This window comes from Pelodiscus sinensis, chromosome 5 (assembly GCF_052426305.1).
Source record: "Pelodiscus sinensis isolate ZL-2025 chromosome 5, ASM5242630v1, whole genome shotgun sequence".
Classification (NCBI taxonomy): Eukaryota; Metazoa; Chordata; order Testudines; family Trionychidae; genus Pelodiscus; species Pelodiscus sinensis.
Genome location: NC_143056.1, coordinates 105,877,062 through 105,897,474, shown reverse-complemented (window position 1 = coordinate 105,897,474; position 20,413 = coordinate 105,877,062). Strand labels below are relative to the sequence as shown.

Here is a 20,413-nt window from a genome sequence, read left to right as displayed (position 1 = left end):
CAGAAAAATAAATCCTTCCTCATTCCAATTAATCCTGTAAAAAAGGTTATGAATAGCAGTTCATTAAAAAAAAAAAAAACCATGAACTAACCAAATTAGTACCATTCATTTTTTGTTCTATTACAAATTTCCATGGGTCTTGTAAATAAATACCAGCACTGACACCAGCTTCTTTATTTCCTTTACCGGTTCTTAAACATTTATATAACATCAGCTGCTTTTATAGAATATCTATGTAGACAAATCAAATAGATCAAACAGTATCTGACTACACTGGACATACGCCTCTGCTGGATAATATGCACCTGTTATGTGAATTATCAATGGTCATAAGTATGCTTGAAGACTGATACCCTATTATAATATATAGGGAAAAATCAAACCTCTCTTGGGATGTATCTATACTACAGGGATTTTTTGAAAAAAGTGGCCTTTTTTTGAAAAATCTTTACCTGCGTCTAGACTGCTGCTGCGTTATGTCAACAGTAAATCGAAGGAACGTGGTGGTTTTGTCAACTGCAGAAAACCTCGTTTTACGACAAATAATGCCTTGTTTCAAAAGTGCTCTTTCGAAAAAAGGCGCTATGTAATGCAAACTGTGCTTTTTCGAAAGAGAGCATCCAGACTGCCTGGGTGTTCTCTTTTGAAAAAACGGCTTGCTTTTTTGAAAGTACTGATTGTAGTCTAGACACTCATTTTCGAAAGAGGCTTTTTCAAAAGATACTTTCGAAAGTATCTTTCGAAAAAGCCTCTTTCAAAAAAGAGCATCTAGACTACAATCAGTACTTTTGAAAAAGCAAGCCGTTTTTTCAAAAGAGAGCACCCAGGCAGTCTGGATGATCTCTTTTGAAAAAGCCTCTTTTGAAAAAGGCATGTAGTCTAGACACAGCCTTGGTGCAATATGATTTCCTTCTGCCTGTCCACAGATTCTAGAAAACAACACTGCCCTGGTTTGCATTGTGAAATTTTCTTCACAGTCCAAAGGGCTAGATAGGCATAATTTCTAAAAATGGTGTTAGATGGCCAGGATGTCAAATCCCCAGCCCCATGACAGATTCAGATCCTGCAGAAAGATTTCATTTTCACACAAGTGATTTTATTTTAGAAAATAGGTTTTGATTCTGCTGCCCAATGGTTATGTTTTAAAGGAGCCAATTTCCAAAGAAATTGGTCGTGCAACTGCACAAGTTATTTTCATATGCATCCGGACTGGATAACTGAACTTGCAAATAACCTTCGAAAACAGTAGCAGAAATTGTGTTAGACATGCCCATCACAAGTTTTTGTTTAATATTAATTTGTTAAATAAGAACTACATTCCAACACCTTTAATCACATTGAACAGTATTTTATTGATTTCAACACTATTCCACAAGTCTCTTTCAAATGACTTCATGGGGGCAATTCCAGTTTACCTCGCTGATGCACCCCAACCGCCATATAAATGAGTGCATCTTTACTGTATAAAGGTCATATTTACCTTCAGTCATCATGTAAAATTTCCATTGTTATCTGCTGGAGATCTACTGTAAATCAAGGTAATACCTGGCCCTAACACTGTAATTTTGATTCAAGGTCAATAATTAAAAATCTAATTCAGTAATACTGGTACTATGATTTTAACACTTCTTTTAGAAAACTATGGTAAGAAAACTATTAATAGAACCTATACCCACAACTTTTGACACCTGCAAATTTCTATTGTCTTTGCCTATGATCTACACTGGAAAGCTGAGAGTAATGCCAAAAATTCAGAGGTGAATATTGAAGGAGAAGGGGCCTTTTCCAGTGTATCATATACTGGTGATGATACTGCTAGATAAAGTACAAGAAATTTATTTAGAATTAAAACCTGTGGATTTCCCATACATAGTCAAAAATAATAAGCCCTTTACCCATATTTAATTAACTGTCAATACAATAGGTTGTTACCCAAACATCATCCACATATCTTGAATAGTTATATATTTCTAAAGTTCTTTTTTCTTGTTAGAGGACAATTGAAAGATTTATTCTGTTCAATATTCAGGACAAAGGTTGTTTCAAATTAGTAAACATTTTATCAACATTTTTAGAAATGCAAAACAACCAGGCACATATGGAAAAGAATGATATTAGAATAAATATTAAATGAAAAATATATACATACAAATAGAGCCAAATACAGATGATAATGTACATAGTAACTCAGACCATATGGATGAGCATTAAAAACATGTGAATTTTAAATATAACTCCCTAGACAATCTACTTAACATCTGACTCAGTTTCTCCACCTGGAAAATTCATGTACTATCTTCCTCCATAACTGGGAGGTTACAAAAATTAAGTAATGTTTGTAAAATGCTTTGAAGTCATTATGTAAATGCTAAGTAAAGTTATATTCTATGTAAACATAAAGGCTGTGTCTACATTGGCATCCCTTTCCGGAAAAGGGATGCTAATGAGACACATCGCAATTGCAAATCCGCGGGGGATTTAAATATCCCCCGCGGCATTTGCATTTACATGGCTGCCGCTTTTTTCTGGCTTGGGGATAAGCCGAAGAAAAGCACCAGTCTAGACATGATTCTCTGGAAAATAAGCCCTTTTCCGGAGGATCTCTTATTCCTACTTTCAAAGTGTTACTTTCAAGTAGGAATAAGAGATCCTTCAGAAAAGGGCTTATTTTCTGGGGAATCACGTCTAGACTGGCGTTCTTCTCTGGCTTATCCCCAAGCCGGAAAAAAGCGGCAGCCATGTAAATGCAAATGCCACGGGGGAAATTTAAATCCCCCGCGGATTTGAAATTGCGATGTGTCTCATTAGCATCCCTTTTCCGGAAACGGATGCCAATGTAGACCCAGCCAAAGAGAAAAAAGGAAGAATTCCCTGAATATTTTAAATATTATTATAAACGAATGTTACACCTGACACTAATCAAGTTAACAAGTTTGAAAAGCCTCAAGTCACAGAAAACTATGGGTACGTCTACACTACAGCGCTAGTTCGAACTAACTTAGTTCGAATTAGTTAATTCGAACTAAGCTAGTTCGAACTAACGCGTCTAGAACTAAAAACTAGTTCGAACTAGCGTTTTGCTAGTTCGAACTAGTAAGTCCACATTGAGTGGACTCTGAACAGGGCTTAAGGATGGCCGGAAGCAGTGCCGGCAGGGCATAAAAGGAGGACTTAGAGCATGGAGATGCTGTCTCAGGCTAGCCGAGGGCTGCGCTTAAAGGGTCCCGACCCCCACCCCGGACACACAGTTCTAAGGGGTGCCCCGCTTGCAAAGAAGTTCTGGCTTGGAGTGCCCACACTGGGCACATCACACCACTCGGCCATCAGCCCGGCTGCACTTGCCGCAGGCTGCCATCTGGGGAGAGGGAGTAATTGGGGGGCTGCAGGAGAGCTTCCACCCCCAGAAGCCCGCAGAGCCAGCCCAGTCCTCCCCGTCGGGGGCTCGTACCCCATTCCTCCCTCACCTCCTTCCACTTACCCTTCCCTAGCCCCTCTTCTTATTGATGTACAAAATAAAGATAATGTTTCTTCCAACATTGACTCTGTCTTTATTGAAAAAAACTGGGGGACACTGGGAAAAGGAGGTGGGAGAGGGGAAGAGAAAGGCTGGGAGAGGGGAGGGCAACTAACATGATCAGGGGTTGGGAACAGGTCCCAGATGAAGAAAGGCTACAGAGACTGGGACTGTTCAGCTTAGAAAAGAGGAGATGGAGGGGGGACAGGATAGAGGTCTCTAAAAGCAGGGGTTGGGTGGAGAGGGTGCATTCAGAAAAGTTCTTCCTGAGTTCCCATAAAGAAGGACTAGAGGACACCAAAGGAAAGGAATGGGTAGCAGGCTTGAAACTAGTAAGAGAAAGTTGTTCTTCTTGACAAAGCAAATAGTTAACCTGTGGAACTCCTTGCTGCAGGAGGCTGTGAAGGCTACAACTAGAACAGAGTTTAAAGGGAAGTGAGATAAAGTGATGGAGGTTGGGTCCATGGAGTCCTATTAGCCAGAGGGTAGGAGTGGTGTCCCTGCCCAAAGTTTGTGGAAGGCTGGAGAGGGATGGCACGAGACAAATGGCTTGGTCATTGTCTTCAGTCCATCCCCTCCAGGGTCCCTAGGGTTGGCCGCTGTTGGCAGACAGGCTACTGGGCTAGATGGACCTTTGGTCTGACCCAGGACGGCCATTGTAAGCTCAGGGCTCAGTGTCGGGGGTCTCAGTGGACCCCCTTGATTTTCATGCACACCTGGTCCTGGGTGGCCAGGCTGGCAGCTCTCCTGCCCTAGACAGCCACTTTCCTGTGCCTAGTGCGGAGATCGTGGACGAGGTCCACGATGTCCGCACTAGCCCAGGAAGGTGCCCGCCTCTTGCGGTCCAGGGCAAGCTCCCGGGAGCCGCCAGCCTGGTCCCGGCAAGAGGGGGTGGGCTGGGGGGCATCGGGTGGGTGGCTCTGTGCCGTGCCAGGTGCAGGGTCTGCTAGCTGGGTGCTGGCAGGCTTGCACCTGGCACGGGCACCGTAGCCAGCCCGTGCCCCTTTAAGGGGTCCGGGGCCGGGAGGGGGGCATAGAGTTTCCCTGGTGTTGGCCAGAGTGGCCACCAGGGAAACCTGGGGAGGGCTAGCCTCCCACTAGTTCGAACTAAAGGGCTACACAGCCCTTAGTTCGAACTAGCTAGTTCGAACTAGGCGTTAGTCCTCGTAAAATGAGGTTTACCTAGTTCGAACTAAGCGCTCCGCTAGTTCGATTCAAATTCGAACTAGCGAAGCGCTAGTGTAGCGCATAGGAAAGTTAGTTCGAACTAACGTCCGTTAGTTCGAACTAACTTTCTAGTGTAGACATACCCTATGTTAGTAAAAGAGAATGTAGGTTCATTTTAGGAGTGGCAATATGGTTTATTTCTACTGTTAGTATTTCTAATTGAAGTTCAAGTTGCCCACAAGTGAATGGTACTTTCTTTTCTCTGTTCTGAAGGAACAAATCTACCAGAGTAGCAGAATGGCTTGCTGTATCTCCACTTTTCAGTACAAGCACTCTATCATTCTAATGAGTCTTAATTTAAAGAGTTAAGAACCAAGACAATTCTAATGAAATGCTTTCTGCACCAGTTAAATTAGGATTTCTATAGCATGTACTGAGCTATACACACAATATGGCTATATAATATGTAAGCTTTATGAGAGCCAGAAATTTCCCCTAAAATAAACCCAATAGCTGAAAGCCTGAGCCAAAAGAGACTTACCACTAACTTCAATGAGCAATAGATTCAAAAGAATTTGGCTCTTAATACTTCTGAATGCTTTTAAAACAACATGTTGCTTTGTGGTATACATGCCACAAATTCACATGTGCTTTTCTATTCCATAATTTCAAATTAGCTCTGAGTGAAATGCTATATCTGTTCCAACTGTGCTCTGTGAAGTAATGTGATTTATAACAAAAGACATGTGACTATTCAGAAGATGGGTTTAAATCGGTAGAATGTAGGGTTACAATCATTTCATAAGTCCCTTTTCAAAATACATAGAAAAACCTGAAATCCTCACCCCAAAATTAGGGATGCCTGTAACAACTAGTTTTCAGGGCTAATTCTTTTTATGTGGAACTCAATGAGAAAACTACCAGTTACTTCAGTGTGAGCAGGATCAGCGCCTCTATGTGTGCACACCAATAGTGACCTTTATAAAGCTGGTATAAAAAAAGGATGAAACCTTTTGGACCATGTCAGGTCTGGAATTAAGATTTTTAAAAATAAGGCATCTAATTTTAGTCACCTAACTCCATATTTAGGAACTGAAATAAGAGGCTTGGGGTTTTTTTTTCGAAAATGCGCCCTCTGCCGCTCCCAGGCACTGCCCCCTGATGCTATGGGAATGTCAGGGAAAGCCTCCCATGAACTGCTTCACTGTACTGTTGGCTCTCCCAGCTCAGGGAGTGGCAGCATGCAGAGTCGCTTCCTCCTCCCAATACCTGGGAGCATACCATGGGTGCTCCTGGAGCAGGGACAGACAGCGTACGGAGATTCAAGTGTACTAGTACTCAAGAGCAGTCCAGGTACTCAAGTGAGGACAAACACTGTAATTGTGGTTGAACCCAGAAACTGTGACTGGACCTTATAGGGTCTTGCTGAAATACTCAAGGTCCAGCTGCCCATCAGATTTGGGGTTAAGCAGGAACTTTCCCCTGGGTAAGATTGACAGAGACTCTGGGAGTATTTTTGCCTTCTTCTGCAGTTTGGGTCACAGTCACTTTCAGATTGAAACAGTTGTAAATGGTGGATTGTCTGCAACTTGGTCTTTAAATCCTGATGTGAGGATTTGAGTAATTTAGCCAGAGGTTATGTGTCTATTACAGGAGTGGGTGAGTGATATTCTGTAGCCTGTGATGCTCAGGCAGTCAGAATAGATGATCATGGTGGCCTTTTCTGGCCTTAAATCTATGCGCATGGGGGCTGGGCGAAGCTGCTTCTTAGAAAGGCAAGCTTAAAATGTCTTTCTAAAGAAAATGGAGAATGTTTTAAACTGCATGCCAGATTGTGAAAAATCATAGACTCAAAGCTGGAAGAGACCTCAGGAGGTCATCAAGTCCAGCCCCTTGCCCAACGAAGCACCAATTCCAACTAAATCAACCCAGCCAGGGATTTGTCAAGCTGAGACTTAAAAACCTCTAGGGATGGAGATTCCACCACCTTCCTAGGTAACCCATTCCAAAACTTCACCAACAAAACTAGTGAAATAGTTTTTCCTAATATCCAACCTAGACCTCCTCCACTGTAACCTGAGACCATTGCTCCTTGTTCTGCCATCTGTCACTACTGTGAACAGCCTTTCTCCAGCCTCTTTGGAATCTCCCTTCAGGAAACTGAAGGCTGCCATCAAATCCTCCTCACTCTTCTCTTCTGCAGATTAAACAAACCCAAATCCCTCAGCCTCTCTCCATAGATCATGCGCTCCAGTCCCCTAATTATTTTGGTCGCCCTCCGCTGGACCCTCTCCAATGAGTCCACATCCTTCTTGTAGTTGGGGGCCCAGAACTGGACACAATACTCCAGAAGTGGCCTCATCAGAGCCGAATAAAGGGGAATAATCATTTCTCTAGATCTGCTGGCAATGCTCCTCTTAATGCAACCTAATATACCAATAGTCTTCTTGGCCACAAGGGCACACTGTTGACTCATATCCAGCTTCTCATCCACTGTAATCCCCAGGTCCTTTTCTGCAGAGTTGCTAATTAGCCATTCGGTCCCCAACCCGAAACAATGCTTGGGATTCTTCCATCCCAAGTGCAGGACTCTGCACTTGTCCTTGTTGAACCTCATCAGATTTCTTTTGGCCCAATCATCCAATTTGTTAGGTCACTCTGGACCCTATCCCTGCCCTCCAGTGAATTTACCTCCCCCCCTAGCTTAGTATCATCTGCAAACTTGCTGAGGGTGCAATCCATTCCCTTATCCAGGTCATTAATAAAGCTGTTGAACAAAACTGGTCCTAGAACCGATCCTTGGGGCACTCTGATTGAAACTGACTGCCAACCTGACATCGAGCTATTGATCACTACCCATTGGGCCTGACAGTCTAGCCAGCTTTCTATCAATCCTAGAGTCTATTTATCCAATCCATATTCCATTAACTTGCTGGCAAGAATAATGTGGGAGACGTATCAAAAGCTTTGCTAAAGTCAAGTTATATCACATCCACTGACTTTCCCATATCCACAGAGCCAGTTACCTCATTATAGAAGCTAATCAGATTGGTTAGGCATGACTTGCCCTTTGTGAATCCATGTTGACTATTCCTGATCACTTTACCCTCTTCCAAGTGCTTCAAAATGAATTCTCTAAAAATCCCCTCCATGATTTTTCCAGGGACTGAAGTAAGGCTGTTTATAGTTCCCTGGATTGTCTTTCTTCCCTTTTTGAAAGATGGGCACTACATTTGCCTTTTTCCAATCATCCAGGATCTCTCCTGATCTCCATGGCTGTGTCTACATTGGCAGCCTTTTCCAGAAAAGGGATGCTAATGAGACCAGTCGGAATTGCAAATGCCGCGGGGATTTAAATATCCCCCGCGGCATTTGCATGAACATGGCTGCCGCTTTTTTCCGGCTCGGGGCTTTGCCGGAGAAAAGCACCAGTCTAGACGGGATCTTGCGGAAAATAAACCCTTTTCCGCAAGATCCCTTATTCCTTGCAAGTAGGAATTTTCAAAGATAATGGCCAAAGGCTCCGCAACGACATTTGTCAACTCTTTCAGTACCCTCGGATGCATTAAATCCAGGCCCATGGATTTGTGTATGTTTAGCTTTTCTAAATAGTTCCTAACTTGTTCTTTCCCCCCCAAGGGCTGTCCACCTTCTTCCTATACTGCATTACCTAGTGCATTTGTCTGGGAGCTGACCTTGTCCGTGAAGACAGAGGCAAAGAAAGCATGACATGCAGAAGATATCTAATTAATAGCATTAAACTTGGGATAAAAGATGTCAGTTACAGGCTTTTTGATACACCCTGAAGTTTGTCAGAGGTTTATTTGCAAAAAAATTTGTAGTAAGGGTAAATCAACTGTCCTGCTAAATATAATATTAAATATTATGAAATATGTGATGCAGCTCTTCTGTGTTTGATATTTTCTTAACCAGTATTTCTAAACTGATTTTATATTTTAAATGTACTCATAAGCATTTAGAAAGTAATCATTCCTGATTTAATGCACTGAAAAAAAGACATTTTAAATTAATCAGAGAGGTTTAGTGCTCTCATAACAAAGTTAATGGATTTTAGAAAAAGAAAACATGTCTCTTTTTTGTGTGATCTTCATAACAATAGACATATTTATGAAATTTCATCATGTGTTTATGTTACAAATATGTTTCCAAAGATTTTAAGCATAATAAGGATTTTATATCTTACAAAAGGTACTGATTTTGGAGGAGGGTTCTCTTAAAACTAGTTCATCCTACAGTCAGAAGTAAAGAAAGGGAAATTCATTTGTCCAGCTATCTGGAAGAAAAATGATTGTCCTTTTAAGGGCCCTCTTCAGTGAGAGGGGGAGGGTGAAAGGAGAGCAGGGATGGACAGAAAGGACAGTAAGACTTTGAAATCAGGGTTTATACTATAGTAATTAAAATTAAAATGTGTATTTTAGATAAAGGTGGCACATGTCTATTAAATGGCTCTGTTACCACTTAATGGCTCTTTCACAGATTCAGTGTATTGCTAATAGGTCTGGCAAGCTGGAAGCATTTTCATTTTTCAGTTACTAGACCGCTCTGGAAAAAGATTCACCAGGCTGCAATAGTCTGCTTTGGGAGTGTACAGCAGGAATGGTCAGAACAAGGATAGGAAGAGGGCAGAGGCTAAGCATGAAGACCCAGGGAAGGCATTGCCTCCCCTTGTCTCTTATACGTGTCTATGAACTTTTTGAACGGTTAAAGCGGGACATTCCTGATGCCCTCTCCCTTATGCACCTGCATAAGAAATGGCTACAATTCAGCCATTACACAATAATACTCAGTATCCTAAAGTAGTCTAACAGTACACATAAAAGGGCATCGCAAACAAAACTGCACCACAAAGGATTTATGTGCTGTCAATAATCTGAGGTGCATGGTATGAATTCTCCTTTTAATCCAGAAAATTCACCCACTATTTAAAATTAAATAAAAATAAAACCAAGTAACTCCACACAATGTATGATATGAAATAAATACAGCACTAAAAGTCCAAATCAAACTTACCAAAATAAACTTTCTAGCCAGCCTCAAACTAAGAAACTGTACTGCACCTTTACAGGTTCTCTAATTCACCATGCTCTTTATGAAGTGCCCCACATATCCTCTCTCTCAGGGTATGTCTACACTACCCCGCTAGTTCGAACTAGCAGGGTAATGTAGGCATACCGCACTTGCAAATGAAGCCCGGGATTTGAAGTCGAAAAAGGCTTTCTTTCTTGGCAGATCTCCCTCTAGACTGCCGCTTTTTGCCGACAAAGTGCTGAGTTGGCAAAACGCGGTGGCCATTTTTATGCAATTTAGGCGCGGGATATTTAAACCCCTTCCTCATTTGCAATGATGACCTGCTTAATCTGCATCCCTCTGCCAACAGAGGGATGCAGTTTAGACATACCCTCAGTCATTAATGTCAGTGGGAGTTCTGGGTATGTGAGAATTAGAGGAAAATATCTAGATGACAAATATTTACTTTAATCGGTCAGATTATCCTTAAAACAAACCCATGAAGTAATTCTTATTTTTGTTAAATTGATTCTTGTTTTAAGTAACTAACAACACAAGAATTATCCCACTTTGTTTTATCTCTATTCTACAAGCTTTGGTAAATTTTGCTGCAGTCAAGGTACAACGTTCAACAATATCCCACTATGCTTTGGAAATGTAAAAACATAACTTCAAAGCAATGGCCATTGTTATTGTTGCTGAAGAATGTTCTGACCATGAAAATGTTCTTTTTCCTTTTTCTATTTGAACCCCAATACCACAAGGGCATCTAAGGCTTAATTCAACTTTGATTTCAAAGGATCTTAAGCTTATGTTTAAACATATACTTAAATGATTTGCTGAATGGGAGCATAGGAGAAAGCAGTAGGATATTGAGATTGACAGCTGTAGCTCTCTTGATGGCAAAGGAAGACAGAATTAAAATGAGGGTTTTTTTTTCTCTTTCAAAATAAAGCAGATAATCTCCAGCCATTTTTTTTAAAAAAATCAATATATAATACAATATGGGATAAGAAACAGTCAATGGAGGAATATCAAGATTTAGATGATGGAATAAAAATGGTTTAAAAGAAACTTTAAAAATGTAATGAGATAATATGTCTTCAGAATGCAGGAGAGCCAGTAAAATAAGATAATAATCAAAGAAAAGGAGGCTAATGTGGGGAATGGAAGAAAATAATACAGAAGACTTGAGACTTCCAGGTTCTAACCCCAGTTCATTCTAGGGCAGTGAATTTATGAAGGGACACAACCTCAGAGTCAGAAAAAGGTTTAAGATTTTATCCTAAGCAATTATGTTCTGTGTTCTGAATAAATGGTGATGAAGAAATGGTCTTTTAAAAAAAATCTCTTTAATGTTCTATGGAATAGGACACACACAAGACCGATCCTGCAACATTCCTATTCAATGTCAGGGATTAGCATGCATTGGAATAGTCAGGGGATGCTCTCGCTCATGAATTTTGGTGTCTATTATAACCAATCTCTATGTTGTCTATGATGTAGAGTTGCTTCACACTGCTGAGACAAGATGCAGCAGGACGAAGACAGCAGGGAGAAGAAAACAGAAAAAATATTTCTGTAGGGTATACATGCCCACAAGGAGACGGTTAGCCAACGAAGCAACGGTGTACGTGCATATGGGCAGCGTGTGGAGTAAGGTAGAATCATAGAATTATAGAGCTGGAAAAGGCCAAAGGAGGTCATCAAGTCCAGCTCCCTGCCCAACGAAGCACCAATTCCAACTAAATCAACCCAGCCAGGGATTTGTCAAGCTGAGACTTAAAAACCTCTAGGGATGGAAATTCCACCACCTCCCTAGGCAACCCATTCCAATTCTTCACCAACAAAACTAGTGAAATAGTTTTTCCTAATATCCAACCTAGACCTCCTCCACTGTAATCTGAGACTATTGCTCCTTGTTCTGCCATCCATCACTACTGTGAACAGACTTTCTCCAGCCTCTTTGGAATCTCCCTTCAGGAAACTGAAGGCTGCTATCAAATCCCCCCTCACTCTTCTCTTCTGCAGATTAAACAAACCCAAATCCCTCAGCCTCTCCTCATAGGTCATGTGCTCCAGTCCCCTAATCATTTTGGTCGCCCTCCGCTGGACCCTCTCCAATGAGTCCACATCCTTCCTGTAGTTGGGGGCCCAGAACTGGACACAATACTCCAAATGTGGCCTCACCAGAGCCGAATAAAGGGGAATAATGACATCTCTGGATCTGCTGGCAATGCTCCTCTTACTGCAACTTAATATGCCATTAGCCTTCCTGGCTAAAAGGGCACACTGTTGACTCATATCCAGCTTCTCATCCACTGTAATCCCCAGGTCTTCTTTAAAATACTGCCAGCTCTCCTGAACTCCTTTTCCTTTCATGTTAGCATTCCACGGGATTCTGCTATGAGGTCTCTGAGGGAGTCAAAGTTTGCTTTTCTGAACTCCAAGGTGTGTATTTTACTACTCTCTTTTCTTCTTTTGGTCAGGATTCTGAAATCTTCCATCTCATGATCACTGCTTCCCAGGCTGGCACCCACCTCTACTTCCCCTATTAGTTCCTCCCTGTTTATGAGCAGCAGATCAAGCTGCGCATGGCCCCTGGTCGAATCCTTCAGCACTTGTACCAAGAAGTTGTCCCCAACATACTCCAAAAACGTTCTGGATTTTCTGTGTACTGCTGTATTGGTCTCCCAACTGATATCAGGGTGATTAAAGTCCCCCATGAGAATCAGGGCCTGAGATCTTGAAGCTTCTCTCAGTTGTCTGAAGAAAGCCTCATCTACCTCACCCACCTGATCCGGCGCCCTGTAACAGACACGAACCACAACATCACTGCTGTTGTTAGACCTCTAAAACTTAACCCACAGACTCTCAACACACCTTTCTCTCTATATATACTGGAGTTCTGAGCAATCATAATGCTCTCTTACATACAGTGCAACTCCTCCTCCTTTTCTCCCCCGCCTGTTCTTCCTGAACAGTTTATACCCTTCCATCACAGCGCTCCAGTCATGCAAGTCATCCCACGAAGTCTCTGTTATCGCAATCAAATCATAGGTCTTGGACTGGGCCAAGGCCTCTAATTCTTCCTGTTTGTTACCCAGGCTTCTTGCATTTGTGTACAAACACCTTAGATAGCCAATTGTTTTCTATCCATTTGAATCAGTGGTCCTCTTTTGTTGCTTGTTCCTCTTTGCATTTCTTCCTGGTATCCGACTTTCCCACTCACCTCAGAGCTTTGGTCACTAACCTAATTTAAAGCCCTCCTCACTAGGTTTGCAAGCCTGCCTGCGAAGATGCACCTTACTCTCCTCGTTAGGTGGATCCCATCTCTTCCTAACAATCCTTGTGCCCGGAACACAGTCCCATGGTCGAAGAAACCAAAGCTCTCTCTCCAAAACCACCTGTGCAACCATCCATTTGCTTCCTCAATTTGACAATCTCTACCCAGACCTTTCCCTTCAACAGAGAGGATGGAGGAGAACACCACTTGTGCTTCAAATTCTTTGATCCTTCTAGAAATGGGGGATTCCTGAGTTGGCCTTTTTTTTCTTCTAGAAGTTACATGCTGCCAGTTCTCTTCCTTGTCCTGTATTGACCTCTCTGGCTCTTCTGCCTGCCATGTCTGCAGGATTAAACGCTGCCTTCTATCAAGTAAGTCTTCATCCTCTTTGATTGAGCGTAGGGTCGATACTTGGACCTCTAGTCCTCTAATTTTTTCTTCCAAAATGGCAATCCGCTTGCACTTAGTGCAGATGAAATCCCTTCTTTCTTCCGGGAGGAAGACAAACATGGCACAAGCCATGCAGGTAACAACAGCAGACCTATCACTATCCATACCTGCTTTCCTAGATAAAAGATTTAAAATAATGGCAAGTATACCTCATCCCCTTCTCACTCCCCTTCCAAACTCCCTCTCAAAACTCCCTGTTTGCAATCACCTGGTTGCTGACTCACTCCTTTATAAAGCCTTGGACTGCCTGATAATCTCTCTCCCTGCTAAGGCTCAGCCAATCAGCAGAGACTTCTAGATTTCAAATCTTGATTAAAAGCCAACAGCTTCCAGCTGCCAGTCACAGAACACATTTCGTGGGAGTAGAGAGGGGAAAGAGGAAAAAAAAAAACCCACCACACTCACAAACAGACACAAGCTCAGCACACAGCAAGAAAGCCACAAATACAACACACACTTCACATAGCTACTTCCCTCAAGGGTCCTGTATTTGCTTCTCCTTCACCTGGAGAACTCCCTCTCAAAACTCACTGTTTGCAATCACCTGGTCACTGACTCACTCCTTTATAAAGCCTTGGCCTGACTGATAGTCCCTCCCCCTGCTAAGGCTCAGCCAATCATCAGAGGCTTCTAGATTTCAAACCTTGATTAGAAGCCAACAGCTTCCAGTTACAGTACACACTCTGTGGCGGGGGAGGAGGGGGAAGGAGGAAGAAGATAGGGGCACAATCCTAGTATTTGACCATCCTTTTACCTAAAAACACTGAGCAGGATTTTCAAAAACCTTCAGAATTAGTTTAACTCTTCTCGCACTGAAGTCAATGGGAGCAGACTTAGGCCAACGTTGAGTGCTTTTGAAAATCTTAACCAATATGTTGATTTCACTTAGCCAAGTTGGAGACTCTGTATTGCTGAAAAACAGAGACCTGGGGCTTTTCTTAAATTTTGGAAAACTCAATGCAATTTAAATATCTTTTAAAAATGTCCTAGAAAGGGGTTCTGAATAAAAGAAGCTGATAGGGATGAGCTTCTTTCTGTAAGAGAATGAGGGCTTGCTAGAGAACATATATTACTATCCAAAAAGAGTAGGGTAGAAAATTACAAGTTGGGACATCTCTTCTCATAGCCGGTACTATTGCTGTTCTGGCAGGAAAGGATCAGAGCCAGTGTTCCCTATAAGTTGTATATTTGGGTGGCCGCCCAGGACAGATTAAAATGCTACCCAGCTGATTAGCAGAGTGGCTACAGCTGCCTACGGTTGGCAGCATGTGTCACTATTGATGGTGAACATCCACATGCACATCAGTCTACATAACAAAATGTGTTAAAAAAAGAGCTAGATAGAGGTTAAGTCCATCTATGGGTAGGAATGGTGTCCCTAGCCTCTGTCTCAAAATGGATGACAGGAGAGGGATCACGTGAGGATTACCTGTTGTGTTCCCTCCCTCTGGGGCATCTGGTATTGGCCACTGATGACAGACAGGATAGTGGGCTAGGTGGATCTTTGGTCTGACCTAGTATGGCCATTCTTATGTTCTTATTCCACACATGGATGGAAAAAAAATAGAGGAAGCATTGATCAGAGCCCCAGAAATTCCTCAGTTGATCACTAGCTTCTTCTGCTTCTTTCACTTTAGATTCCCCTTCTTGGCAAGTGCTTATATCACCAATCTGAAAAGAGGGGGAGTTGTGTTCCTTCTTACTTAAATCCCTGCTTCTATTGAAATTGGTGGGAATATTTCCTGCTAGTTATTGGCTTATTCCGCAGGTCTCAGGCTGCAGTACAGCTGTTGGGTGGTGAAAGCACATACTGGTACAACTCCTAGCCCAGACATTTGCCAGTTATAATCGTTGTTCTAAATATTTAGATAGGATCAAAAATAGCTTGTTGATTAAAATCCTTCCTCTCTTCTCTTACCCCTTGAAGTGACATTCCTCTGAAAAGCAAGTATTTTGTCTGGTAAACAAAGATTCATAATCTATCACTTACAGTACTTTATTTTAAATTTGGAATTAAAAGAGGAGGCTATGCTGTTGTATTTAACCAGTTTAGCAAAAAAATTTAGGTTAGGATGATCTTGTTTTTCAAATTAGTCCTCTTCTAGTATGCCGCATCTATCAAGCTCACAGCGAATATCTACTACACTTGGATACAATTTTCACAACAGACAAAAGCAATCTGTTTGATCCACTATATGTTCCCAACTAACATTTGCTAAACTTGCATCCAACTGGGGTGTTTATCTTAAACCAGGAAATTAAACCTTAGCAAAATGTGCAATTTATACAGAATGCATGACAAATCAATACAGGGTTCACCGCTGACAATATTTTCCAATGATGTTAAAAGAAAAGCAGCGGATGTTTTTATCCAGAGTGTAGAATACAATGTCCTAGCTCCAGTGACAGTGATAAATTTTAACTGAAATCATGCCAGATTATAAATCCTCTTTGTATTTTTACCAGGTTACATAAAACAGGATAACCTGGCTAGGCTATGATTCTTTTTGTTATATGCAAGGATGTTGTTTTGTTCAGCTAGTTAGACAATCATACTTATCTCAGGAAAGCATAGGCTTTTTATGAAAAACAACTGATTGATAAATAAATAAATCTTGAAAAGAAGATATAAAATATTTGAATGTGAAACTGCAAATTATTGGTTAGTTTATTTATCTAAGATTACAAAATTGCATTTAGACTTCCATGTAGATCACCCATCTGTACTACATGCTCAGATACCACTGTGATGAGTGAAGTGCTGATAGATAATATAGACCGAATAGATGTCCATATTTTCCCTCATATATCAACAAGATATATCTTCAGAAACAAGCTCTGAGGCATCGGTGCTTCTGGTTTTAGCTTAAAGCTCCAAAAAGACTCAGTTCTTTCCTCCACAGTTAAGTTATTGCATATTTAGTTCTGAAAATGCTATGAAATTATTCCAATTCCTTGTTACAATAAAACAAAATAGTATATGTATGTTTTTGTAATTCTTTTTCATTCCCGGTCTCAGGAAGAATGTGACTTTTTGGGCAGCTTTGGAACAAAAAGCACAAAATGTTATAACACGTAAGTAATATAACTTTCCAAAATAAACTGAAGGTACTATACTTGAAAAAGTAGAGCTCTCATCTCTTATACATAAACCATATAATGCAATGGAAGAACCCAAAGCACACCAATACTGATCAACAGGGTCAGACCAATGGCTCAGCTAGCCTGATTCTGTGTGAGCGGTTGGTGTTATATACATGAGAGGGAATGAACAGAAGAGGGCAATCTATCTAGTGATCCATCCTCAGTTATCTAGTCCCAGTTTCTGGCAGACAAAAGGTTGAGGGATACTCAGAACATGAAGTTGCATCCCTGACTATGTTGGCTAACCACCACTGATGGATCTATCTTCTAATACTTTTTTAGAACCGAGTTATACTTTGCCTTCACAACATTGCCTGGCAATGAATTCCACAGATTAAGTGAGTGTTATGTGAAGAAGTACTTCCTTATACTGGTTTAAAGCTTACAGCCTATTAATTTCAATGGGTGATCCCTGGTTTTGTGTTATGTGAAGAAGTGAATAACACTTCCCTATCTAGTTTCTCCACTCCATTTTTGACTGCCACTGCACACTGAATTAGAGTTTTCAGAAAACGTATGCATGATGACACCAAGATCTCTTTCTGGGTGATAACAGCCAATTTAGACATCATCATTTTGCATGTATTATTGGGATAATTTTTTAAGGTGAATTATTTTGCATTTATCAACACTGAATTTCATCTGTGATATTATTGTACAGTCATTCTGGTTAGTGAAATCCCTTCTTAACTCTTCACAGTCAGCTTTGAACTTAACTACCTTGAGTCATTTAATATCATCTCCATATTTTGCCACCTCACTGTTCATTTCCTCGTCCAGATCATTTATGAATAAGTTGAACAGCACAAGCACCAGACTATCTCTCTTGTGAAAACGGACCATTTTTCCTACTCTTTGTTTCCCATCTTTTAACCAAGCTATATCTACACTGCACTTCTTTTCTGGAAAAAGATAAGCAAATTGCACTCTGCAATTTGTGTACCTTTTTCCCCATTCTTTTTTCAGAAGAGGCTTTTCTGAAATTTGGTCCATCTACATTGAGCCAAATTTCGGAAAAATCTTTTCTTTCGGAAGAGCTCGTCTTCCTTGTGAAACAAGGTGTGCAGGGCTTTCTGAAGAGTATGTCTGCTCTTCAAAAAAATTTCGGAAGAGCAGACACACTGCCTGGACACGGCAGAGTTTTTCCAGGATACTGGATGTATCTCAGAAAAACTCTGTAGTGTAGACAGAGCCCCAGTTACTGATCCATGAGAAGATTTTTCCTTTCATCCCATGGCCACCTATTTTGATCAAGAGCCTTTGGTGAGGCACCATGTCAAAAGGCTTTCCAAAAGTTTAAATATACTATATCCACCCTAGTCAACATATTAATTGACATACTCAAAGCATGCGATAGACTGTTGAGTCATGACTTTCCTTTATAATAATGTATAAAAGCCATATACAATTTTACAAACTTCAGAAGTATACAAAGTGATAGGGTTCAGCCTTAGATTTTTGCAGCATAATATCAATAGAATAGATTTTTAAGATTGCTTACTTTGACTGGAGAAGAACTGGTGCGCTGTTCATCTGGTGATTGTCCCTCGTCTTCAGGTAGGGTTGGCATGGTGAAGAGAGATACGATGGACTGCAATGTGGACTAAAAAAGACCATGCACTGCTGGGAATGTCTGTTTCAAGTTAACCTCAAGGGATAAGCACTGAGAAGCCTTGTGATCCACACGACTATAGTATATGCCAAAAATACAAATCAAATCCATTTAAAATCTATGTTCAAAAACTGGGGATCACTTTATAACAACAAACAGTAATGAAGTTTAAAATTAAAATTATATTCCTTGCATTTTGTTAACTAAAATTTCAAAGATAGATATAACACAATAAATTATTTTAAAGAACAATCTTGTTTTTTATGCTTGGTTTTTTTTCCAGTTTCTTAAGAGACCTTTCAGACTTTCAACCCCCTGTATGATTTTTAGTGGTTTGGGTTTAACAAACTGGAATCTCCAAAGAACAAGCCTCAGCCAGCTTTCTAATCCTCTAACACTCATCAGAATCACATGCTTTCTTACGTAGATGTCTCCAGAATTGTTGGGGGAAAGAAGGAGGGAGGCTGATTTGAGAAATGGAGGTTCATTGGCTTTCAAACTATGCAGACAATCAGTCCATCATCACTTAAAATTCAGGAGATCAGAATAAAGTTGATGAACACCTTGAATACTGAATACCTGGCTCAGTTCAAAAGGGTTTGAGGAAACAACGAGTAGTCCTGTAGCTCCTTAGGGTATGTCTACACTACCACCCTAGTGGTATGTCTACACTACCACCCTACTTCGCACTACGACCCTTCATTTGCATCTTGCCGGGCGCCGCCATTTTTAAATGTCCGCTAGTTCGGACTCCGTGCACGCGGCACGGACTAGGTAGTTCAGATTAGGCTTCCTATTCTGAACTACCGGTACACCTCGGCGCCCGGCAAGATGCAAATGAAGCCCGGGAAATTCAAATCCCGGGCTTCATTTGCAACTTCGGTTGCCTACATTAACCACCCTAGTTCGAACTAGGGTGGTAGTATAGACATACCCTTAGAGACTAATATATATACGTATCATGAGCTTTTGTGGGCAAAAGCTCAGATGAGGAAATAGGTTTTGCCCATAAAAGCTCATGATGATATATACAGTATATTTGTTAGTTTCTAAGGTGCTACAGGACTATTCATTGCTTTTTTAAAGTTTCAGACTAAATAGCTACCCCTCTGAGACTAGTATTAAGGGTTCTGATCTGCCTGAGATGATGTCTTTCAGTGCAGGCATAAAATAGAACTCATGATCAGATAAAGCCATTGTAAACCCCATAGCCATTTTTGCAAGAGAAATTATACTTGCTTACCTAAATTCTCCATGCAGTTTCAACTGGAGAAAATATTCTTTACTTCCTGTCTTAAACTATTGAGCAGTGTTGACGATATTTAACTCCAAAAGTAGCTGAATTTTAGAGATGGTTAACTGTAATTCTTACATAAATCATTTGTGCAGCACTTTGGATCCATTTGGATGATAGGAATTATATGGTACTCAAGATCATATATTCTAACTTCTGCTTCAATGAAAAGACTTTCTGATGGATTTAAGGCAATAGAGTCTTCACAGTCTAAGAACATATTTCAAGGGGATTCTCTTACCTGTACTTTAAGAGGGTTTTTTTCTGCTTAAGAACACTGAAAAAATGTGGGGCATGTATTTTTAGCAATTTTAGGATTTTGAAGTTTCTGTGGTAAGTTACTTAACTTCTCATAGCTAATAGATCTCTTCCTATAAATCCAGGACAATCTGTGACATATTTTCCAGTAAGACCTATGCAAAGTAAAAAAACCCCAAAACCCAAGTATGCCTAATAAAGGTTGGCGGGATTATGATGATTCTATTTGCCTGTGATATGGTGGTAGCAAGAGGGAAAGAAAGCAACTGCTACTTTATTAGAGGAACAAAGTTAAACTGCACAATACTATACTTTTAAATTGTACTATATACATTTGTTAATGTAATTAGATAGAAATCTATAATTTCTATGTACTTGCTGATAGCAAGTACAATATTTTCATTATGTACTATCTATTCTCAGGCTAAGCGCCTGGTTTATTAGTAAAACAAAAAAAAGCAGTCACGTGGCACTTTAAAGACTAACAAGATGGTTTATTAGGTGATGAGCTTTTGTGGGGCAGACCCACTTCTTCAGATCATATTCTGAAAGCACATATTACTGTGAGCACAGAGCTGGAAGCCATCAACTTCTGTGTAATAGTCCTGTCTCTGGTCAAAGTTCAAAACTTTGTGGTTTTGAACTTGGACCAAATTTTCA

The 20,413-nt window shown here is 40.8% G+C and overlaps 1 protein-coding gene across 13 annotated transcripts in view; it reads right to left on the bottom strand.

Moving 5' to 3' along the window:
* IRAG1 (inositol 1,4,5-triphosphate receptor associated 1) overlaps positions 1–20,413 on the bottom strand; it is a 200,154-nt gene that overhangs the window by 88,506 nt on the left and 91,235 nt on the right. For 10 of the 13 annotated variants that reach the window (XM_075927919.2, XM_089778618.1, XM_089778617.1 and 7 more), the window contains one exon: positions 18,091–18,277. The exons of 2 other annotated variants lie outside the window; for them this stretch is intronic. In XM_075927919.2, the coding sequence (XP_075784034.2) occupies positions 18,091–18,159 (69 nt within the window). In that variant the 5' untranslated portion in view covers positions 18,160–18,277. The remainder of the gene's footprint in view (positions 1–18,090; positions 18,278–20,413) is intronic. One more of the 13 variants, XM_089778620.1, reaches the window with a different exon arrangement.